At 43.6% G+C, this 21,727-nt stretch overlaps 1 protein-coding gene and 1 long non-coding RNA gene across 2 annotated transcripts in view; both read left to right on the forward strand.

Moving 5' to 3' along the window:
* The window catches only part of LOC142094480 (peroxidasin homolog), a 62,516-nt gene that overhangs the window by 19,134 nt on the left and 21,655 nt on the right, over positions 1-21,727 (forward strand). Inside the window, exons 2-10 of the mRNA XM_075176680.1 lie at positions 463-534; positions 6,420-6,491; positions 6,608-6,679; positions 7,945-8,016; positions 11,126-11,197; positions 11,313-11,482; positions 12,322-12,439; positions 18,009-18,178; positions 21,281-21,553. Coding sequence (XP_075032781.1) covers positions 463-534; positions 6,420-6,491; positions 6,608-6,679; positions 7,945-8,016; positions 11,126-11,197; positions 11,313-11,482; positions 12,322-12,439; positions 18,009-18,178; positions 21,281-21,553 — 1,091 coding nt within the window. The remainder of the gene's footprint in view (positions 1-462; positions 535-6,419; positions 6,492-6,607; positions 6,680-7,944; positions 8,017-11,125; positions 11,198-11,312; positions 11,483-12,321; positions 12,440-18,008; positions 18,179-21,280; positions 21,554-21,727) is intronic.
* LOC142160415 (uncharacterized) lies at positions 16,640-17,230 on the forward strand. Its single transcript, XR_012693209.1, has 2 exons — positions 16,640-16,856; positions 16,953-17,230. It is a non-coding gene; the product is annotated as an uncharacterized LOC142160415 (long non-coding RNA).

Consider the following 21,727-nt stretch of genomic DNA (forward strand, 5'->3'; position numbering starts at 1 on the left):
AAGTGCCTGTGTGGGGGTGGTTTAGCTATTTATGCACATCACAAAGTCATGATCCACAACTTCTCTCTGTTCCAGGAATCACAGAATCATTGTATATTCAAATGATCACCTAGAAACCTCGCTGGACACTGATGTTCCCTGTAATCGTTTCTGGACATTCTTATAAAAATGTGTATTCATGGTGCTGGCAGTACATTAGTGACAGATTTGATTTACGTACACACTAATGTAATAATTGGAAAGTAATTTGCTGAAGTAGGTGGGGTATAATGCCTTTGGCTGCCAAATCGAATGATGCTGTACGAACCAGGACTTTTCCTTTTTGTTCTTGAAGTTCTATATTGTTATTATACGTGATCCCTGTAAAATAAATGTTTGTTTTTATTTTCAGTTAGATATTAGAATTAACCATCTTTCCAGGACTATATATTCTAACATATATTCTGCTTTCTGTCTCTGCAGGGATTTGCGGTTCAACCACATCAGAGAGATAAGTTCAGATAGCCTTCAGAAGCTGACAAACCTCAACACTTTGTAAGACATTTTGTAATACATCGCTCTCTCTTGGTTTTGTAATCTGGAAGTGTTGCACTCTTAATTTAAAAACTTCTGTAAGCATTTCCTTCTAAGAAATGAAACAAACCTTAAGTACAAGTAGTAACAGCTTCTATGGGGGAATGAATGATTAGGGAGAGAGACTGAGAATTTTGCATGCCTCCAGTATCTTGTAATTGCTTTGGCACTTAAATGCAGAATTATAGTGATATAAGGTTGTCAAATGTGTACTGATCTTGGGGTTATGGATTTTTGCATATGCTTACAGGCATAATAATAAGGGTAATAAGGGGCCATACTAGTGAAGACAAACTATTGCTAGAGATGTGGTAGCATGGTGGCTAAGTGGTTAGCACTTCTGCCTCACAGCGCTGGGGTCATGAGTTCAATTCCCGACCATGGCCTTATCTGTGTGGAGTTTGTATGTTCTCCCTGTGTTTGCGTGGGTTTCCTCCGGGTGCTCCGGTTTCCTCCCACACTCCAAAAACATACTGGTAGGTTAATTGGCTGCTATCAAATTGACCCTTATCTCTCTCTCTGTCTGTGTCTGTGTGTGTGTGTGTGTGTGTGTTAGGGAATTCAGACTGTAAGCTCCAATGGGGGCAGGGACTGATGTGAGTGAGTTCTCTGTACAGCGCTGCGGAATTAGTGGCGCTATATAAATAAATAAATGATGATGATGATGATGATGAGGCTCGGTTCCCTGAGAACCGAACACACCCAAACTTAGCAGATCGGTAGTTTTGCGCGCCCTTGGAATTGAAAACGAGGCAAAACGTCATTGTTACGTCATCGGATCTCTGGATTTTTGGATTCTATAAGTACCGCCCTCCACTACGATCCAGCGCCATTTCACAGAGGGACACAGAAGGGGTAGCACAGCTCTTGGTAGTCTGTAGAGTAGTTGGGCAGCGGCATAGGTAGAATAGAAAGAGGAGGGAGTAGCAGTGTTCTTCAAAGTCTACAGTGACATTAAGGAGAGGTCCATTACTCCATTGCTAATTGTCATTGCTGAAATAGAATTAATAGGTCTGGCAGGCTTGGTCTTCTAAATCTGCATTACCATAATGTACAGTGTTATATAGGTTACACACAAAGAGGAGAGCTCCATTGCTAATTGTCATTGCTGAAATCCAAATACTAGGGCTGGCAGGCTTGGTCTTCTGAATTTGCAGTCAAACTGTACAGTGTTATATAGGTTACACACAAAGAGGAGAGCTCCATTGCTAATTGCACTACTTTTCTTTATTGACACTACTGTGTGTCAATGGTTCCTAGATGTGTTAGGAACTGCCGTGTTTTTGAGTCATTGTTCTGTCGCTTAGCATCCAGCCAGGTTGCTGCAGTCTTTATTTGTGTTATGATTCCTAGTAACCTCAGCAAGCAACCACGGAAGGATAATACAAATGTCTTTATTCCAGCAAAATATATAAACAGGGATTCAGTTCCAGGAACATGCAGGTTTTCATAAACAGGTATAATGAACAGGTATGGCAGGAAGGTACACAGAAATGAATGGTTCCAGGAACATGCAGGTTTTCATAAACAGGTATAAGTCTTTACCCCAGTCCAGAAGGCGCAAGGCTGTTCAGGAAAGTAGATAGAGTCCAGGGATATTGTGAAATAGCATACAGCGGTGGTGAAGTCCAGGCAAAAAGGTCAGGGCTGGTGGCAAACAACAAATCCAGGAAACAGGCAGAGATCGAGGTCATAAGCAATACAGCAGAGTCCAGTACACGGTCCAAGGTCATACACAGCAAGATCAATCCAAAGGCAGAGAAGGGGAACTGAGCAGCAACAAACGGGAACACAAGCAGCAGCCAGGTAAACAAGGATGAACTGCTCAGAGCACAGCTTGAGGCAGGTACTTAAAGCAGTGCCACAGGTGCAGTTCCAATTAGATCTCAGGTAAGGAAATTAACTCCTTCAGGTATGTTGCAGAGTTCAGGAGCAGAACAGCAGCACCTCTGATGGTATGAGGTACTGCTGCTAGGTACAAATGACAGACAGAGTTGTAACATAGCCCCCCCTTTAAGGAGCGGATTCCAGACGCTCCATACAAGCTCCCTTCAGGTTTTCCTCCTCTTCTTTTTCTTTTTATGGGATCTTCCTTAAGACACAATTGGGCTCTTCTCCAAAGGAGTACAGAGAAGACCCAATTCCTCAAAAGAAAAAGAAGAATTGCCAAGTTCGTCCACCAGGTCTCTAGCATCTTCAATGAACTCACTTTCAGAGTCTGAGTCCCAGCCAAGGGTCGGGATAGGACTTTTTATTCTATTAGAGGATGGTGATAGGCCCAAAAAGCCAGTCACCAAGGTTGGTGTTTGTTGTGACTGAAGTGGCAAAGCAAGGTTTTTCCCGTTCTTGCTAACCTTCTCCCTAGGTGACCTAGACTGTCTGATGGAAGACACATTCATAGAGGTCTTATGGACAAGAGCAGGAGCTGACTCACAGGCTGGAATGAGAACAGAAAAATCGTGATCAGATGACTTTACTGTGGATGGAGTGTACTTCTGACAAACAGCATTAATAAAGTCCATGGTATTATGAATAATGGGGTCATCAGAATTTAGTAATGAGAAGGCCCAGGTTTGTGGCTCCCCTCTAAAACACAAAATGATTGAACCCACTTGGTTAAATTGGTCAACCAAATAATCTGGACATTCTTGAAACTGTTTCATGGAAAGTTCGAGTACTGTAACAAACTGTTTGATGTCTCCATCAAAGAAGGCTGGCAGAGGGTCTGAAGATTCAGAAGCAGCTTTTGGGTGTTCAGGCTCAATGGCAGACTCTAGAGAGTCCCTACCTGGGATGGCAGGGCAGGGGTCCCCGACTGGAACGGCAAGCTGAGTACAGTTGACGGGAAGCCTGGATTGGGCACAGCACTCCCACTGGATATCAACGTGGATGTCAACGTGGACAGGCAACTCGGGCTGGACCGCGTGGACAGGCAACTCGGGCTGGACCGCGTGGACAGGCAACTCGGGCTGGACCGCGTGGACAGGCAACTCGGGCTGGACCGCGTGGACAGGCAACTCGGGCTGGACCGCGTGGACAGGCAACTCGGGCTGGACCGCGTGGACAGGCAACTCGGGCTGGACCGCGTGGACAGGCAACTCGGGCTGGACCGCGTGGACAGGCAACTCGGGCTGGACCGCGTGGACAGGCAACTCGGGCTGGACCGCGTGGACAGGCAACTCGGGCTGATTCGCACGGACAGGCAACTCGGGCTGATTCGCACGGACAGGCAACTCGGGCTGGACCGCACGGACAGGCAACTTGGGAACGGGCTGGACCGCACGGACAGGCAACTCGGGAGCGGACTGTAAGGGCAGCGCCCCCTCTGGAGCGGACTGTAAGGGCAGCGCCCCCTCTGGAGCGGACTGTAAGGGCAGCGGCCCCTCTGGAGCGGACTGTAAGGGCAGCGGCCCCTCTGGAGCGGACTGTAAGGGCAGCGGCCCCTCTGGAGCGGACTGTAAGGGCAGCGGCCCCTCTGGAGCGGACTGTAAGGGCAGCGGCCCCTCTGGAGCGGACTGTAAGGGCAGCGGCCCCTCTGGTGCTGAAGACTCAGGAGTAGAGGCAGCGGCTGAAGACTCGGGAGTAGAGGCAGCGGCTGAAGACTCGGGAGTAGAGGCAGCGGCAGAAGACTCGGGAGTAGAGGCAGCGGCAGAAGACTCGGGAGTAGAGGCAGCGGACTCAGGACCGGACACAGCAGCAGGAGACTCAGGACCGGACACAGCAGCAGGAGACTCAGGACCGGACACAGCAGCAGGAGACTCAGGACCGGACACAGCAGCAGGAGACTCAGGACCGGACACAGCAGCAGGAGACTCAGGACCGGACACAGCAGCAGGAGACTCAGGACCGGACACAGCAGCAGGAGACTCAGGACCGGACACAGCAGCAGGAGACTCAGGACCGGACACAGCAGCAGGAGACTCAGGACCGGACACAGCAGCAGGAGACTCAAAGCTGGAGGCAGATGATGTGACCTCAGAGCTGGAGGCAGATGATGTGACCTCAGAGCTGGAGGCAGATGATGTGACCTCAGAGCTGGAGGCAGATGATGTGACCTCAGAGCTGGAGGCAGAGGCTGGCACCTCGGCACAGGCGGCTGGAGCTGGCAGATTGGGTCTCTTCCCAGAGAACAGAAATGGTGGAGTATAAATAATTTTGGAATGCGGAGAGGAAATAACAGGAGATGGTTCAGTAAGCTGACGTGGTCTACGGACAGGACAGTCCTGCAAGAAATGTGCATTGCTGGCACAGTAGAGACATAACTTGTATGTTATCCTACGCCGCCGTTCCTCTTCGGTCAGATGGGGGCGTGGACCACCTGTGTACTGGGAATTTGTTACCCCATAGTTCATAGAAAACAGCAAATTTGTAGAAGTATTTTTAAGAGGTGCTGTTTGCACAGGTTCATCAGCAGAGAAGGTGGATTTAGACAGATCAGCAGCTTCTGAATTAGGAGAGACAGAATCTGACAGTCTCCTGAGCGGGTCCAAAAGCAAAGTGGAAAATTTAGCCAGCTGGGAACGTAGCAATATAATGTCCATCTGTAAAGTTTGTAGCAGTGGCAATTCCAAGACTGGTGAAACAGACATGTTGCAAACACAAATGAAAACTTGATTGCAGAAAAAGGTCCCAGAATAAAACAAAACTTTCACCTGACTCCAAAGCTGTTTTGTGGGCTGGTTATACTGTCCCGGTTCAAATACAAAAATACTAGGAATCCCAGGACTAAGCAGAGGGCGTGCAATCAGCAGGCCTAAATAGTATGGCAGTTCATCATGTTATGATTCCTAGTAACCTCAGCAAGCAACCACGGAAGGATAATACAAATGTCTTTATTCCAGCAAAATATATAAACAGGGATTCAGTTCCAGGAACATGCAGGTTTTCATAAACAGGTATAATGAACAGGTATGGCAGGAAGGTACACAGAAATGAATGGTTCCAGGAACATGCAGGTTTTCAAAAACAGGTATAAGTCTTTACCCCAGTCCAGAAGGCACAAGGCTGTTCAGGAAAGTAGATAGAGTCCAGGGATATTGTGAAATAGCATATAGCGGTGGTGAAGTCCAGGCAAAAAGGTCAGGGCTGGTGGCAAACAACAAATCCAGGAAACAGGCAGAGATCGAGGTCATAAGCAATACAGCAGAGTCCAGTACACGGTCCAAGGTCATACACAGCAAGATCAATCCAAAGGCAGAGAAGGGGAACTGAGCAGGAACACAAGCAGCAGCCAGATAAACAAGGATGAACTGCTCAGAGCACAGCTTGAGGCAGGTACTTAAAGCAGTGCCACAGGTGCAGTTCCAATTAGATCTCAGGTAAGGAAATTAACTCCTTCAGGTATGTTGCAGAGTTCAGGAGCAGAACAGCAGCACCTCTGGTGGTATGAGGTACTGCTGCTAGGTACAAATGACAGACAGAGTTGTAACAATTTGAAAGTATATGAGAATAATATTGTGACCTGTAAGGTGGTCAAAATTGACTGCAAATGACTTGAAATTAGTGTTATTGAGGTTAATAATAATGTAGGGGGGACAAAAAGCAAAAATATATGTGATCTTAGCAAAAAAAATCGGGATCCAAAACACGGGGGTCAGTGAACATCTCTATTACTGAAAAATGTAAAGGCTTATTTTGGGTATTCCTTACTGAGGCTCTAGAAGGAGTAAATTAAAAGTGCTGCTGACCTCATGGTTATTGCTGTACACATGTAAAATAGGCCACTGGTATGTGTGTTTTTTGCCTGCAATGTTGGTTAGTTGCAGAATAAGGAATAAGACTGTCAAGAAGGGGAGAACATTTACTAAAGAGCACTATTATATTAAACATGGTCTTTTCTTATTCAGATTGCTGAACAACAACCAGATCAGACGAATTTCACAGAGATCTTTTGAGACACTGGAAAGCCTGAAACACCTGTGAGTTTATGAAAACAGTACCCCATCATTCCCTTTCTCGCGCACAGGCCCCTTGCCTGCTTTCCCGTGCGCAAAGAAGTTCATACACCAGGTTTTTAAGTGCATGTTTTCCACAGTTATCTTTACAAGAATGATATCCGCAGCATACAGAAGAATGCTTTCCATGGACTGCGTTCACTGGAGCAGCTGTGAGTATATGGAATCAAACCAGCTCTAAATCAGAAAGGCGACAGGCAAGCATACGGTCACTGGCAATCTTTTATAAACAAATGTCTTTTACATTGAGCATGGGATTCAAATTTGGCCTACAATAAATAATATGTGCTAATTCAGATGGGTGTTCATGAGCCAGTGATTTTAAATAAGGATAAAGGAGTGTGTTCATTTAGAAATCAGTATATAACCTCAAGATGTGAGCAAGCAGATCATTCTAACTCCACCAATTCATACATATACAAGAAATCCATAGTGACTGCTAATAATCTTATAATCTAGTTAAAATCAGGGCCGGTGCTAGGGTCCTTGGCGCCCCAGGCACACTTTCACATCCGCGCCCCCCCAGGCACACTTTCACATCCGTGTCCTCCTTCCCCCAGGCACACTTTCACATCCGCGCCTCCCCACATCTTTCCTTACCTTTACTTGCCGCCATAAAGCTGCTCCTCTCTGCTCCGTCTCCTCCCCTCCACTCACTGACACTGTTGGGTCATGATGATGATGTCACGCCCGACAGTCAGTGAGTGGAGGGGAGGAGACGGAGCAGAGAGGCGGCGGTGGTGATCTATAGCCCCTTCCCCCTAACCGTGGATTTATCGGTAGCTATGCGGTGGCCGGGCTATGTATGGTCAGCGGTCGCCGCACAGTTTTAAAATTATTTTTATTCTGTGGCGCCCTCCAGAGCCTGGCGCCCTAGGCAACTGCCTAACCTTGCCTAATGGGAGCACCGGGCCTGGTTATAATCTACTATGGACAATTATAATCCTCAAATATTCCTAGTGCTGGACAACTTGGCATTTATAACACTGATTTACAAATTAAATAAACTTATACATGCATATATTACTATCACTATTGTAAATTATATCCATATGTATAGGGGCACACAATGTAATAGTCCAACTATCTGCCCATGGGCCAGATGCGGAACTATCAGATGTCTCACCTACTATGACAAACTTTATAGACTTTATTGTATAGAGCTCGGCCAGGACTATTGCTCTAGATTATTAATACACATTGAAAATCAACACAATGGCACAAGTGTGTAATTTATTATAAAAGACATCATTAGTTTCTATTAAAACAAATGATTTACAATAGGCTATTACAATATATATATATATATGCTTATTAAATGTAATTACACAAAGAAATGCCTTTTTCTTTGTTATTTGTAGTTTTTGTTTTTCTTTTGTCCCCATCCCCCACTTCCTCTTGTATCTGCCTTCACCAGGTATCTTCATTTCAATAACCTGGAAACTCTAGATGCAGAGACCTTCAGTGATCTTCCTAAACTGGAGAGACTGTAAGTAAGATGTTTGCTGTCCCTTACAAGACCACTTGGTAACCATAATTTCAGGCCTTTAAAAAGTAAAATAATAGCAGAGTCTGATTGCTGGACATATTTCTTAAAATCTATTAAAGGTGTTTGCAGGGAGTCACTGGGAGCCGAAAATGGACAATAGTGTAAAATAACCTAGATAAAAGGTTACATAAAATATCATGTTATAGATCTTTTCTCTGACAACTCCTTCCTCTATCCTCTCCAATCAGGATTCTGCCTCATTCACTCCACAGAAACTACCCTAACCAAAGTAACAAATGATCTTCCATCAGCCAAATACAAAGGCCAGTAACTCCTTACTTTTTCTTTTTTACCTATCTGCAGCCTTCGACACAGTTGATCACCCTCTTCTGCTGCACACCCTTCGCACTACTGGCCTTTCTGACACTGGCATCTCCTGGTTCACCTTCTTTCTCTCTGACCACTCCTCTGTTTCTACCTAGGGCTCCTCCTTCCCCTCTTCCCTTCGAACTTCCTCAGTGTTCCGTCCTTGGCCCTCTTCTCTATTCTCTGTATTCCTCTTCACTGGATGAACTTATCAGTTCCTTCGACCTCCAGTACCGCTTCTAAGCCAATGACACCCAAATCTAACTCTCAACTCCTAACCTCTCCCCTTGCCTTCTCACTAAGGTGTCCTGCTGCCTCTCTGACGTCGCCTCCTGGATTTCCCATATTTCCTTAAACTCAACATGGTCAAATCTGAACTTCATATCATCCCTCCCTCGAGAGTCTCCTCCCCTCCCACCCTCTCCATTACTATTGGTAATTCCAACATCCCTCTTTTACCCAAGTCTGATGCCTGAATGTCACCCTTGACTCCTCCAACTACTTCACCCCCATATCCAATCCCTCACCCAATCCTGTTGCTTTCATCTCCACAACATAGCTTGCACCCATCCCTTCCTCTCCATTGGTGCCACCAAAACTCTCATTCATTCTCTGATCATTTCCCACCTTGACTACTGCAACATCCTACTTACTGGCCTTCCCTGCTCCCATCTCACTCCTCTTCAGATATACTCAACATTGCAGCACGACTAATCTTCCTCTCTCTCCGGCCTATATCTGCCTCATCTCTCTGTCAAGCACTCCACTGTCTGCCCTCCGCTTTAGAATCCTCTACAAACTCCTCTCCCTCACCTACAAACTCCACTGCTCCTTACGTCTCCAACCTTATCTCCATTCATACTCCCTCTAACCCTCTGCAGTCAACCAGCGACCGCCACCTTACTTGCCATCTGGTTTCCACATCTCACTCCCGCATTCCAGATTTCTCCCATGCTGCCTCCCTTCTCTGGAACGATCTCCCTCATTCTATCAGGCTATCCTCTAGCCTGCAAATCTTCAAACGATCCCTCAAAACCCACCTGTTTAGTACTCCCGTGAGTAGGGCCCTCTTATTCTTCGGCACCCCAACCTCACAGGTTCAGCCTGCTTTGTTGTGCCCCCATCCCCCTCCACCTTCCCTTTTCTAGTTTCTAAAGTACTCTGTAATTCACTCAAACCTCTTTGCCCAGTGCACTTCTTCTCAGCTTGGTCGATAATTTAATTGCACATTGATTTTCTTTTTTTTTTCCTCCTGTATTCTGTAGACTGTTTCAACCTATGCTGTCTGTACGGTGCTGTGGACCTTTTTTGGCACCTTATAAATAAAAGATAATAATAGCAATAATAATAACATATGTATGTATGTATGTATGTATGACTGCCACATTGCTTTGAGAGTTATGTTTAATTTATGTAACTCAAAAGTGCAACAAGGGTTAAATTGATATTTATTATAATTTCAGTTTTGTAAGATTCCCTGCTTGCCTAAGGGGAAATTTGAATACTGTGGCTATGGTCTTCAATAAGGCTAAGTTTTCATATCTGGTAAATACTTGTCTAGCTTTACCATGCTGTGACTTTTAAATATTATTTTGTGTTTTTCTCCATCTGAGGGGTTAAATATGTAGGCTTGTACATGTTTACTTGTCACCTTTTTTCTTTTATCTTATGTGGTCTTCATAATTGTCTTTATCTGACAGAATTGTTAATTTTTATTGTTGCCGTGATATACAGCAGAGCTCTGGTCTTCCCTGTTCTCTTGCATACAATAGTATCTAAAGCGCAGCTTTGTCGTATTCCAGGGCAGCAAAAATAAACTATTTGTTGATATAAAGACATGGCTTAAAATCACAGAAGTACCTAGAAAGAAAAAGCAATTATTTAGTAAAAATTATGGGAGGGTGTGTATAAGCCAATACATTAGTTGGAAGACCCCATAATTAAAATGTTTGTTTGGTACTTTGTAGAACAGCATTGAGAAGAAAAATTTGGATGTAGTAGAGTTTTATTACTTGTGATAGCACTAGAGGACCCTGACGTATCTGCATCCATCGTTCAATGTACCAGCTTGACGATTTCCAAGATCCAGTCTTCAGAGACTATAAAGGGTGGGCGTGGGCAATACTGGTCTTTACATGCACAATTGTTTTTTCTCTGGATACACAGGAAGACATGCATTACTAAAATTGTGATGACCATACACAAACTGCTACAATAGTGCTTAATATATACTAAACCAGTCAAAACCCCTTAATATAAAGATGAAGCTGAATGAGGCAAGGCAAATGTGTTGGAAGTAACAGCAGGTTAATAGACAAACAAGTAGGTATACTAAAAGGTGTATCTATAGAATAATCTGACATGAAAAGGTGCTGCTGTATGTTGTGGTTCACTTGGTATTTATGTTCATAAAACTCCCTAACCAATTGTTATGAAGACTGGGGTTCAGTTCCAATGCAATGTGCTATCTGTATGGAAATCTTTTGGGTCTCAGTTTTCCTCCCATTGCCCAAAAATCTACTAATGGCTTTCTGACTAACCTGACCCTGATCTGTGCCTGTGTAAATACTGGTAACTAAGTTGCATTGTAAGATCCATAGGAGCAGGGACTGAAGTAAAAAGTCTAACTGTAGTGCTGTGTAATATGTTGGAAACATATATAAGATGATAACATAAAGTATAATATGTGTAGTGTATTGTTACTCTTTATAAATGGACTGGGAAAGTCATGTTCTCTCTGCAGATTTCTGCACAATAACCGGATAACCAGGATTCAGCCAGGAACCTTCTCTACGCTCCAGTTTCTGACACGTTTGTAAGTGATCGATTAATTACTCTGGAAAGCTGTATTTTCCTGCTTATTAATAATAAAGGTAATAGAGGCACAGTGGCGCCTGACTCCTGTCCAATTAACGTCTTTGTCTGTCCAGACGCCTGGATTCTAACCCCTTCTTCTGCGACTGTGAGTTGGTGTGGCTGGTGGATCTCCTCAGGAAGCTTACAGAAAGGAGTAGCACTCAAACAGCTGCAACATGTGAACACCCTATCCATCTGCGAGGGAAGTCTGTGAGCTTGTTGTCTGCTGACCAGTTCAACTGTGGTGAGCTGGAGGATTTTATTCTGAGTTAGGGTACTGAAGTGTGTACGTGGGGTTGGTTGGAGGGGTACAAATTATGTAAGGCAACAGAGGAGGATATTTGCCAAAGGGAAGAGTAATAGAGAAAGAAACTTGGTGCCCCTGAACTTTGAAGTTCTTTTTTTATATCATGCTCATCAACTATATAGCGCCACTAATTTCACAGCGCTGTACAGAGAACTCACTCACATCAGTCCCTTCCCCACTGGAGTTTACAGTCTAAGGGCTAGATTTACTAAGCTGCGGGCTTGAAAAAGTGGGGATGTTGCCTATAGCAACCAATCAGATTCTAGCTGTCATTTTGTAGAAGGTACTAAATAAATGAAAGCTGGAATCTGATTGGTTGCTATAGGCAACATCCCCACTTTTTGAAACCCGCAGCTTAGTAAATCTAGCCCTAAGTTCCCTAACACAGAGAGAGAGAGAGAGAGAGAGAGAGAAAGAGAGAAAGACTAAGGTCAAATTGATAGCAGCCAATTAACTATTGTAGTGATATCCTATACAAAACTACTAAAATGGAACCAACGCAACCTTGTCTGAAGTATAGAAAAATACCATCAAAACTGAAAAAAACCCCAAAAACTTTAACATAAAATTATCACCAATTTATTGTTAAAATATTGTATCACCATGTCACGACTGCTTTTGCATAAATTAATACATTGTTTTGACTGTTCAGTTTATTATTTTTCTGGTTAATGTTAAAGAACATCTTTAACTTTGGAAAATATCCTCCCAGAGTACAACTGTTAGGGTATTGGGGAATGTAAGCTGCTGTTATATGGGATCACTTTACTTTCTAGATATACCCCGTATTCTGTTAGAACCCAGAGATGCAGATGTCATTCTTGGGAACACTGTTTATTTCATCTGTCGGGCAGAGGGGAACCCAAAACCTGATATCCTTTGGCTACACAACAAGTGAGTCACTCCTGGGATCAGACAGCAACTAAAGCTTGTCATGGACAAACATTGTATATAGCACAATTACATGTTCAGAGCATACTGCACCACGCCTTATCAGTTATGCAACTCTTCACAGCTTTATTGCAGCCTTTACTATGGGTTTGCTACCCTTTTGTTTAGCTAGAGACGGGTCAAACAAAGACGTCCACTCAGTGAGAGTATATAAGCCCGCTCCTCCTCCTTCAAGTCTTTTTCTGTCTCAAGCTAAACAGATCAGCTAGGAGTTTATTGTAACAAGTTGGTACTGCAGAGTGATTATATACTACCACTGTTCCCAGATGGAAAATTGGGCCAAACTTGACCACACCCCTAGATCAAAGTGCCCATGCCCTATAGCCCATGTGACATTTTAATCTTAGATAAACTAGATGGTCTTTTAAATGCACTTTGACATAGAGTTCTTAAGTGTCCATAATTTATTTGCAGCAGCCACGGAGTGAGGCTGAAGATGGGGGACTTTACTGCACATTTCCACTTTGCTAGTAAACAACTCTTAGCAACCAATAAGATTTGCTTAGTTGATTAGTTGTCCAACTTACACTAAATTAGTCAACTCTAATGGACTACTTATGCACTTTGTTAAGCTGGGTACACACTACAGAAATTTCGACCAACTTTTTATGCTGAGCGATTTTACATGCGATCGATGGTCCGATCGCTCGGTCCATGGACTGCATACACACTAGCCTTGTTCAGAACGATAAAGGGAAGAGCGGACGTCCCTTTAGCGACTTTTTACAGCCATGTTGTCGTGATCAATGATTTTAATTTCGTACACACTGCAGCGACATTTGCGGGGAAATGTACGAGATACCGGAGACATTAGCATAAAGGGGCGGACTCTGCACTATAGTTAACTTCCAAAACAGCTTAAAAACAGAAGGCTACACTGTCCCTTCATTCATTCCCATTTTTAAATGTACAATGGCTACAAAACAAGAACAAGCAGCTGCACTTCCCATGCTTACTGTGGCAAGAAGACTGCTGGTACGGTACCGAAGAGAAAGAAGGAGAAAGAATAGATCTTGTTGGAGCAAAGAGTGGTTCAAGAGGAGAGACACGTTCTGCCATATGCCCCTGCTACAGGAGATACGGACAACAACCCCGATGATTTCAAGAATTTTCTTCTTATGAATGATTGAACTTTTCAGGAACTGCTCCAACTTGTAATCCCTCTCATCCAGAGGGAGAACACCCGTTTAAGGAGACCCATACTGCCAGAGCAAAGACTGGTGGCAACCCTACGTTTTTTGGCAACAGGGAGAACACTGGCAGATCTGAAATACAGCACGGCTATTTCACCTCAAGCTCTTGGCATGATAATACCTGACACCTGTGATGCTATCATTGAAGTTCTCAGTGACCAGTATATGAAGGTTTGTGAAAAGCAACAGTATTTATTGTAAAAAAATCGTTTTACATATTAACATATTTAACGTTGTAAAAATACATTTAACTTTGAATGTGCAAATCATAAATTGTTAGGACCAGCGCAACAGTTTATAAATGTTAGTAGTGCAAAATTTCGCTTGTGTCCATACCAGGTGTGTCCCCAGCGTAATGTGGCATCCTTACTGATGGTAATGGCATGGATGTCATACAAGGTTGAGACATGCCGCTTTGTCCACCCATGGTCTGAAATGTGTATGCTTGTTGGTGTCTATGGTTAGTTGAGGAAAGACATGTGTCCGGCCACAAATCTTCAGTGGAAGCCCTACACATGACGTCGCACAGCAGCCGCTCCATTTCAGTTTGTATGCGCTTGCTACTACGTCTCATTTTTCTAGCTACTGTTGATGCGAGTAACTCAAATGTGTCCTGTTCCTTTCTTTGTATTAGCAGACTGTTAGCGCAATCAAGCATCCTTTCTGCCAGTGCATCACTTTCTGCTATTTCATGTATTCTGCGTCTCTTTCGCTTCTGATTTATTTTTGCTGGTGTATCACCTTGGGTCGCATCTTGCCTGTCTGCAGTTAGCTGGCTTTCACATGGAGTGGGATAAATTGTTGTAGCATCCGGGTCTTCAACTTCCAGCAGGAGCCCATCAGACAGTAGTGCAGGCTGAAAAAGAGCAAACGAATGAAGGAAATGCAATTGCATGCATGTTCAAATGTAAACTATGTACACATCTTTGTTTCAGTTTCTATCGAGCGAAGCAGACTGGAAAGTGATAGCGGAAGACTTTGAGAGACTATGTAATTTCCCAAATTGCGGTGGTGCTATTGATGGAAAACATGTCCGAATCATGCCACTATCAAACAGTGGATCTTTCTACTACAACTACAAAGGGTTTTTCAGCATTATTTTAATGGCCATCGTGGATGCGAACTATGAATTCCTATTTGTGGACATTGGGAAAAATGGAAGAGTCTCAGATGGTGGTGCATTAGATACTGCCTTCCATAACAAACTAAAAAACAATGCCCTAAACCTTCCATTGCGGAGCAGCACTAAATATGGATTAAACTTTGTGTTTGTGGCAGATGATGCCTTTGCATTGCATGGGAATGTATTAATACCGTACCCGCAAAGAAATATGACCCATGAAAGGCGTATATTTAATTACAGACTGTCACGTGCTTGGCGTGTCGTTAAAAATGCCTTTGGGATTCTAAGCAACAGGTTCAGAGTTTTTCAGTCGACAATCAACCTGCGTTTGGACAAAATCGACAAAGTTGTGATGGCCTGTTGTGTTCTGCATAACTTTCTGCGGCGTAAAAGCATTAGTGGCCGTACCACTCAGGTCAATGTGGAAAGTAATGGCGAGGACATGGAGGTAGTGGGCTTGACACCATTAGAGTGTGCCCACTCTAAAAACAGTTGTTCAGTGGCAAAATTAAAACCGTGAGGCCTACCTTTCATATTTCAACGGTGATGGTGCCGTGCCATGGCAAAATGATTGTATATGACTATTTATAAACATGTTATGCATTGTTATTGTGTTGTTGATTGTTTGAACATTAATAAATCTGTTACATGGCAACATCATAATGTACTGTACTTACTGTGCCGCTTGCAGGTATATCATATGCTTGCTCTACCTCTGGGGATGAACTGCTGTCTGTGGGCATGCTGCTAGTGGACGTACGTGGTGTTTCTTGGTCCTTCACAAAGTGTAACATATCAAAGTACCATAGCTTTGGCACATACACGTCTTCAGCTGCAGCTCCTGATTTTTTGTATGCTTCAACTTTATTTAATTCTTTTTTATAGACAGTCCCAAGGTTCTGGATCTTGCTTTTTGCCCATTCAACAGTTGATCCAGGGTGATATGGCAGACATGCTTTTACAAGCTCTTGCATCGCCATGTTTCGCATCATTCTGTTAGAATACTCCTTGGATTTGGCTTTCCACAAACATGGGTGAGCCCTGTAGGTCTCAATAAAATCCTTCATTAGGTCAGCATTTCTTTCATATGTCATTATGATTATCTGTTTGGGTATAATAAAAAGAAACATAAGTCCCATCCGTGCTGTAAATTTCAACAATGCAAGTACACATGTATGTATCAATCAGAAATAACTTACAGTATATGTGAACGAATGTACAGCTCCGAAGAATCGTAAAATCCCTTCCTATGTAATGGTCATGAACGGGTTACAGTTATAGAAAAAAAACACTGATACACGAGGTTATTATACACGAATAGGCATCACCCACAATGCTCCATTCTCTAAACAAACGCCCATGTCAGAGTGTATAAAATTATAGAGGAGCCTGTCTGGCGCCGAGGAACGTGAGAAGATGGAGAATAAAGAGAAGGTGCTAGTGGGGTTGGAAGCAATGGAGACGGAGACGTAGGCACAAATTGTGCCGGAAGGGCCAACAAATGTAGGAAAAGTTACAGAGGGGGATAGAGATGCTCAAGAAGAATGTACTACAGGTAAAAAAGCAAAGTCAATGAGCCCTAGAGAGATGGAGATGATGGTAAAAGTACTGGACCAGTACGACTACGACTGTCAAAAGTGAAAGTACAGAAAAGTGAATAATAGAAAGGAATTGATAATGCAAAAACTACTGCGATTACTGAAGGAAAAACTTGGAAAAAAAGAAATAAATTCCAAGTCTAGAAGAGGTGGTCGTACCTTAAAAATAAAGACGCTAGGAGACTGGAGCGAATCCGTAAAAACATAAAAAAAAAGTGAGTAGCCCGTGTAGTCGTGTAATGTACCTGTATGAAGGACTTTATGTATTTCATTCTACTGTCACATGAACCAATGCAAACGTATGATTATTGTTTTGTCAGAAGCAAGAATTAACAGTGACAAGGCCACTGTAGATACCACTGATGTAATAACACCTGTGATAAAACGCGAAAAAATAAATGTGCCCGAGGGACCACAACACAAAGTGATCTCGAGCAGTGTGCAAGGTGAGCACATGTCAGGTGTTGGAATAAAACTTGTATTAACTTTAGTACAGAGATAGAAGCGAAATGGTAAAACCTTTGTATTTTCTTGCTTCATAGATACCATCGTCATATCAGACGAAAGTTCGGAAGAGGGAAAAAATGTCGCCGAGCTCTACGATCATTTGAAAAAAATGAAAGACAATATTGCGAACATTAAGAAAAAAATCAAAATCCTTGGTAATACTTTCGATGATATGTATATGCTGTTTGCCACTGTTGTGCCACAAACCAGTACCACCATTTCAATATAATACTACTTTTTGTTCACTTTTCATATTGTACTAGAGAAGTTTGACATTGCTATTTTTTTACCAGCAATAAAAGTGTTGCGTTAACACTGTGTGGTTTATTCAGAGTATTTCAGACATATTGGGGCATATTCATTATGTAATAAAGGTTAATATGGCGTTATAACTTTAATAGTTTGGAAACTTTATAAAGGTTAAATGAGAAATGATTGCCAACATACATCCAAAGGGTAATAACCCACGTGCTTTATACACGTGTAATGGTCTGCAGCCAGACAGGTGCAATACACATCTATACAAAACACAAGTCTGTGATGTGCGGATTCCGCACCATGTGGTACTGGGATTGACATCAAAAATTTACATACACACGCCCCCCAGGTCGAGGAAGTATCGGAGGATTGTCGTGGATCTGTCAGAAGTCTATACACACTACACAACGGAAACGAGATTGGAATGAAAATATTAAACGGTACGACCAACCAAATGAGGCGACAATCGTCCATTTGGGCAGACTTTCGACTATCGTGTAACTGTACACACTGACCAGACTTTTGAACGAGCGGTCGTATGTCGGCTTTTTCAGCCGATTATTGGACGAAAACATTGTAGTGTGTACCCAGCCTTAGTAAGTAACCCCCTGTGCCTTGGTAGAAGCAATGCTTACATTTGGCATTCAAATTAAATCACAAAGCCTACGTTATTAGCAAGATAACATTCCACTACAGAGAATGCAATGATTCCCTTTAAATGTAAAAGTTCATCAGGAGTTCAAACGCAGCTTGTCTACATTTATAGTTTTTCATGTACTGAACTAAATCTATTTACTCAGTCATGTATATTTTGTTTTATGGTTTCCTCACAGCAATGAGATTGATATGAGTTATGATGGTCGGCTAAATCTTTTGCACGATGGGACCCTGATGATTCAGAACACGCAGGAATCTGATATGGGAGTTTACCAGTGCGCAGCTAAGAACATAGCCGGAGAGGTGCGCACACAGGAGGCCGTCCTGCGTTACTCTGGCAGCCGGTGTGAGTAACAAACTCTGAACTCTAGGGTGTAGCACCAGTATAGCACCTTCAAAGGTTACCAGTCACCTGCATACAGTGGAGGAATCCATTTTAAGGGCTGAACCATTATTCATTATAATGCAGCAGATAAGTTACAGTCTTATGAAATTTGGTTCAACCCATACAATGGCTGCGTCTACTGTGTAGCATACTGGTACACTATATAGAGAACTGCGTTGACCGTATTGCCTTCTATACTTGAGTGAGGCACATCATACAATACTGTCCAAAAATATTGACACTCTTTTTTAAATAACTCTTGATTTCCTCTAAACATAAGGTGAAATTTACACCAGTAATTGGTCTACATAATTCTTTCTCTGTCAATATACAGAACCTTTTGTTATTTTCATATAAAACCCTGTCACTGTGTGTAGTGTTGAGGCGCACAGGTTAGGCAGTGCACCTCCTTCTCAGCCCTGGCTAGCTCCTGGAGTGGATGTAGATGACCAGAGGGTCCCTTCACATGCAAGTTATTTTATTACAAAGTCTCTGTTAAGATGTTGGGACACAGGTGATGTAATTTGGGCTGCAGTGCAACCAGATGTCTCAATAATTTGTGCGCCAGACCATCTCTATATTGCAAAATAAACTCTCTATTTACACGCCTTCTTCACTCCAGCACATTCTTAAACGGTTGCAGTGATAAAGTAAATATGTACAGTTACTATATACATCTCCTGTCTCCTCTTGCACAGTTCTTAATGGCTACATGGACAGAATATCAATGGGGCAGTCACATCCAAAATGGTGACTTTTTAGCTCACCCTCATCTCTCTCTCACAGCAGTGTTCACTCACCCCTCCTCTGCGGGGGTATTATCTCTCTCCCATCCTTTGCTAGGGTAATATCTCTCGCCCGTCCTCTGCCGGGGTGATATCTCTCGCCCGTCCTCTGCCGGGGTGATATCTCTCTTCCGTCCTCTGCCTGGAGTAATATCTCTCTCCCGTCCTCTGCCGGGGTGATATCTCTCTTCCGTCCTCTGCCTGGAGTGATATCTCTCTCCCGTCCTCTGCCTGGAGTGATATCTCTCTCCCGCCCTCTGCCGGGGTGATATCTCTCTCCCGTCCTCTGCCTGGGGTGATATCTCTCTCCCGTCCTCTGCCTGGGGTGATATCTCTCTCCCGTCCTCTGCCTGGGGTGATATCTCTCTTCTGTCCTCTGCCTGGGGTGATATCTCTCTCCCGTCCTCTGCCTGGGGTGATATCTCTCTCCCGTCCTCTGCCTGGGGTGATATCTCTCTCCCCGTTCCTTTCTATCATCCTGTCACTTTCTGAAGTAATTTATCCCTGAAATCTGCCCCATGTCACTAGTATTCTGTCTGTGATGTTGTACTATGGCCCCTAGTGGCAGAAGGCGATGGACCAGCTCCCCAGATTCCAAGGGGGGGTCCCAGGACTTCTTCCCTTCTGTCCTTTGACCCTGGCTGTCCTCCTTCACACAGGTTCTGACCCCCTCAGCTCATACCAGCTAGGCAACATTCCCAGTGTGTCTCCTCTGGGTCCTAGTGCTAGGCCACACACTCAATCACTGAGAGGTGTGAACAACAACAACAGAGGGGGTGTTACATATATTCTGAATTTAATACTATAAATCCCTTTAAATTAAAAGACATGACATAATTGACACCATAGACTTAATATTTGGTAGCACAGCCTTTGGTCAAAATAACTGAAATTAACAGTTTCCAATAGCCATGGATGAGCTTTCTGCATGTCTCCACTGCCAGTTTGGTCCACTCTTATTGTGCAAATTGCACCAATTCCCTCAGATTAGAAGGTGCTTTCTCCCAGCCACTGTTTTCAGATCTCTCCATAGGTGTTATATTGGATTTAGATCTAGACTCATTGCTGGTCAGTTGATAAAGATGCTTTCTGCACCATTCAAACAATCCTGCACTGCAAACTTTGATCAAGTTTTCTCTTTCCAGGCAGGTTGACTACAGTGCCATGGGCCTTAAACTTCCTAATAACATTATGTCATACTTGCCAACTCTCGGAAACAAGTTTCCGGGAGAGGGGGCGTGACTGGAGGGCAGGAAGGGGGCGGGACGAGGCCAAACGTGTCATTTTGGTCCCGCCCCCCACGAAAACGTAATTTATGTCGCGGGGGCAGGGCCAAAATGACGCGATTGGCCTCGTCCCGCCCCCTCCCGCCCTCCAAAATGGCGTCAATCACAGAGAATCGCGTCATTTGACGCGATTCTCGGTGAAATCCAGGATGTGGGAGAAATGCCAACGAGCCCGGTAGCCCAGGAGACTGAACCGAATTTCGGGAGTCTCCCGGACATTCCGGGAGAGTTGGCAAGTATGCATTATGTACATGGAAATGGGAACATTAAGCTCTCTGATTAGTAGCATTAATATTGTTGGCTACAATCTTCTGCTTGACCTCCTCAGACAATTCTCTGGCTTGCATTCTATTTTTGATCTCACTGCAGTACACATAGTGACACAAAACAGGAGAATGAACCCTTTTCTCTCGTCCAGGTTGTTTTTAAGGAGGGATTTGTATATTGCAGGCACTTGCTACTCCCCACCAGTGAAGTGAAGGAGGGTCACCTACTTCAAATCTAACTATATCTAACAGTTTCTAAAAGGTGCCAATAATTTTGGCCAGCCCAGTTAAGGATTTCTGTGTGGAATAAGCTACAACTTAATATTTTTTTTTCTTGTGTTGCTTTTTATTTCACTGCAAACCAAGGGAAAAAATATGTTAATACCAAAATATTTTTGGTATCAACACATGTAGTTTTGGTAAATGAGGAGATTTTCATCTATAACTCCTTATTTCTCAGCATATTTGGATTTATAGATGCCAAGCTGTACTTTGGCCTTAAAGAGGTGAAATATCACCCATAGACTCTACTGGAGAAGAGCCCCTGGTGGCTGCTTTGAAACTTTTGTGAATTTTTAAAGCAATGTTAAGCAATAGATGTGAAGTTCTACTTTTATGCTTGTTACAATATGTACTGTTGCTGTGTAACGTCCATTCAAGTGACCTGGCTGCAGTTGTTTTCATGATCATGACGGTTATATAAATAACGCCATCTGTCTTCTGCAGCAAAGCCGGTTTTTATAATCCAGCCTCAGAACACGGAGGTGCTAGTAGGTGGCAGTGTAACTCTCGAATGTGGCGTATCAGGGGACCCTCAGCCAAGCATTACTTGGACCACAGACACTGGGAATCCTGTCCCCAATAATGAGCGCTTCACAATAACCAGCTCTGGGGGATTGTACATCCAGAATGTCACTTTCTCTGAACATGGACAGTATCAATGTCATGCAAGCAACAGCGAGGGTTCGTTACAAGCAGCTGCTTCTGTCATTGTACAAGGTAAGCTCTGACTATGTGTTGTGCATATAGAAACTAGACTAGAAAATATTATTTGTTAGTGGTTTCAGGGGCGCACGCAGGATTGTCACCGCCGCGGACGCTTCTTTGATAGCGCCGTGGCTGCTGTATAGGATAGTGCCGCTATGGCGGCCACTTAGTTAGCGCAGGGGGGGG

This window comes from Mixophyes fleayi, chromosome 6 (genome assembly GCF_038048845.1).
Source record: "Mixophyes fleayi isolate aMixFle1 chromosome 6, aMixFle1.hap1, whole genome shotgun sequence".
Classification (NCBI taxonomy): domain Eukaryota; kingdom Metazoa; phylum Chordata; class Amphibia; order Anura; family Limnodynastidae; genus Mixophyes; species Mixophyes fleayi.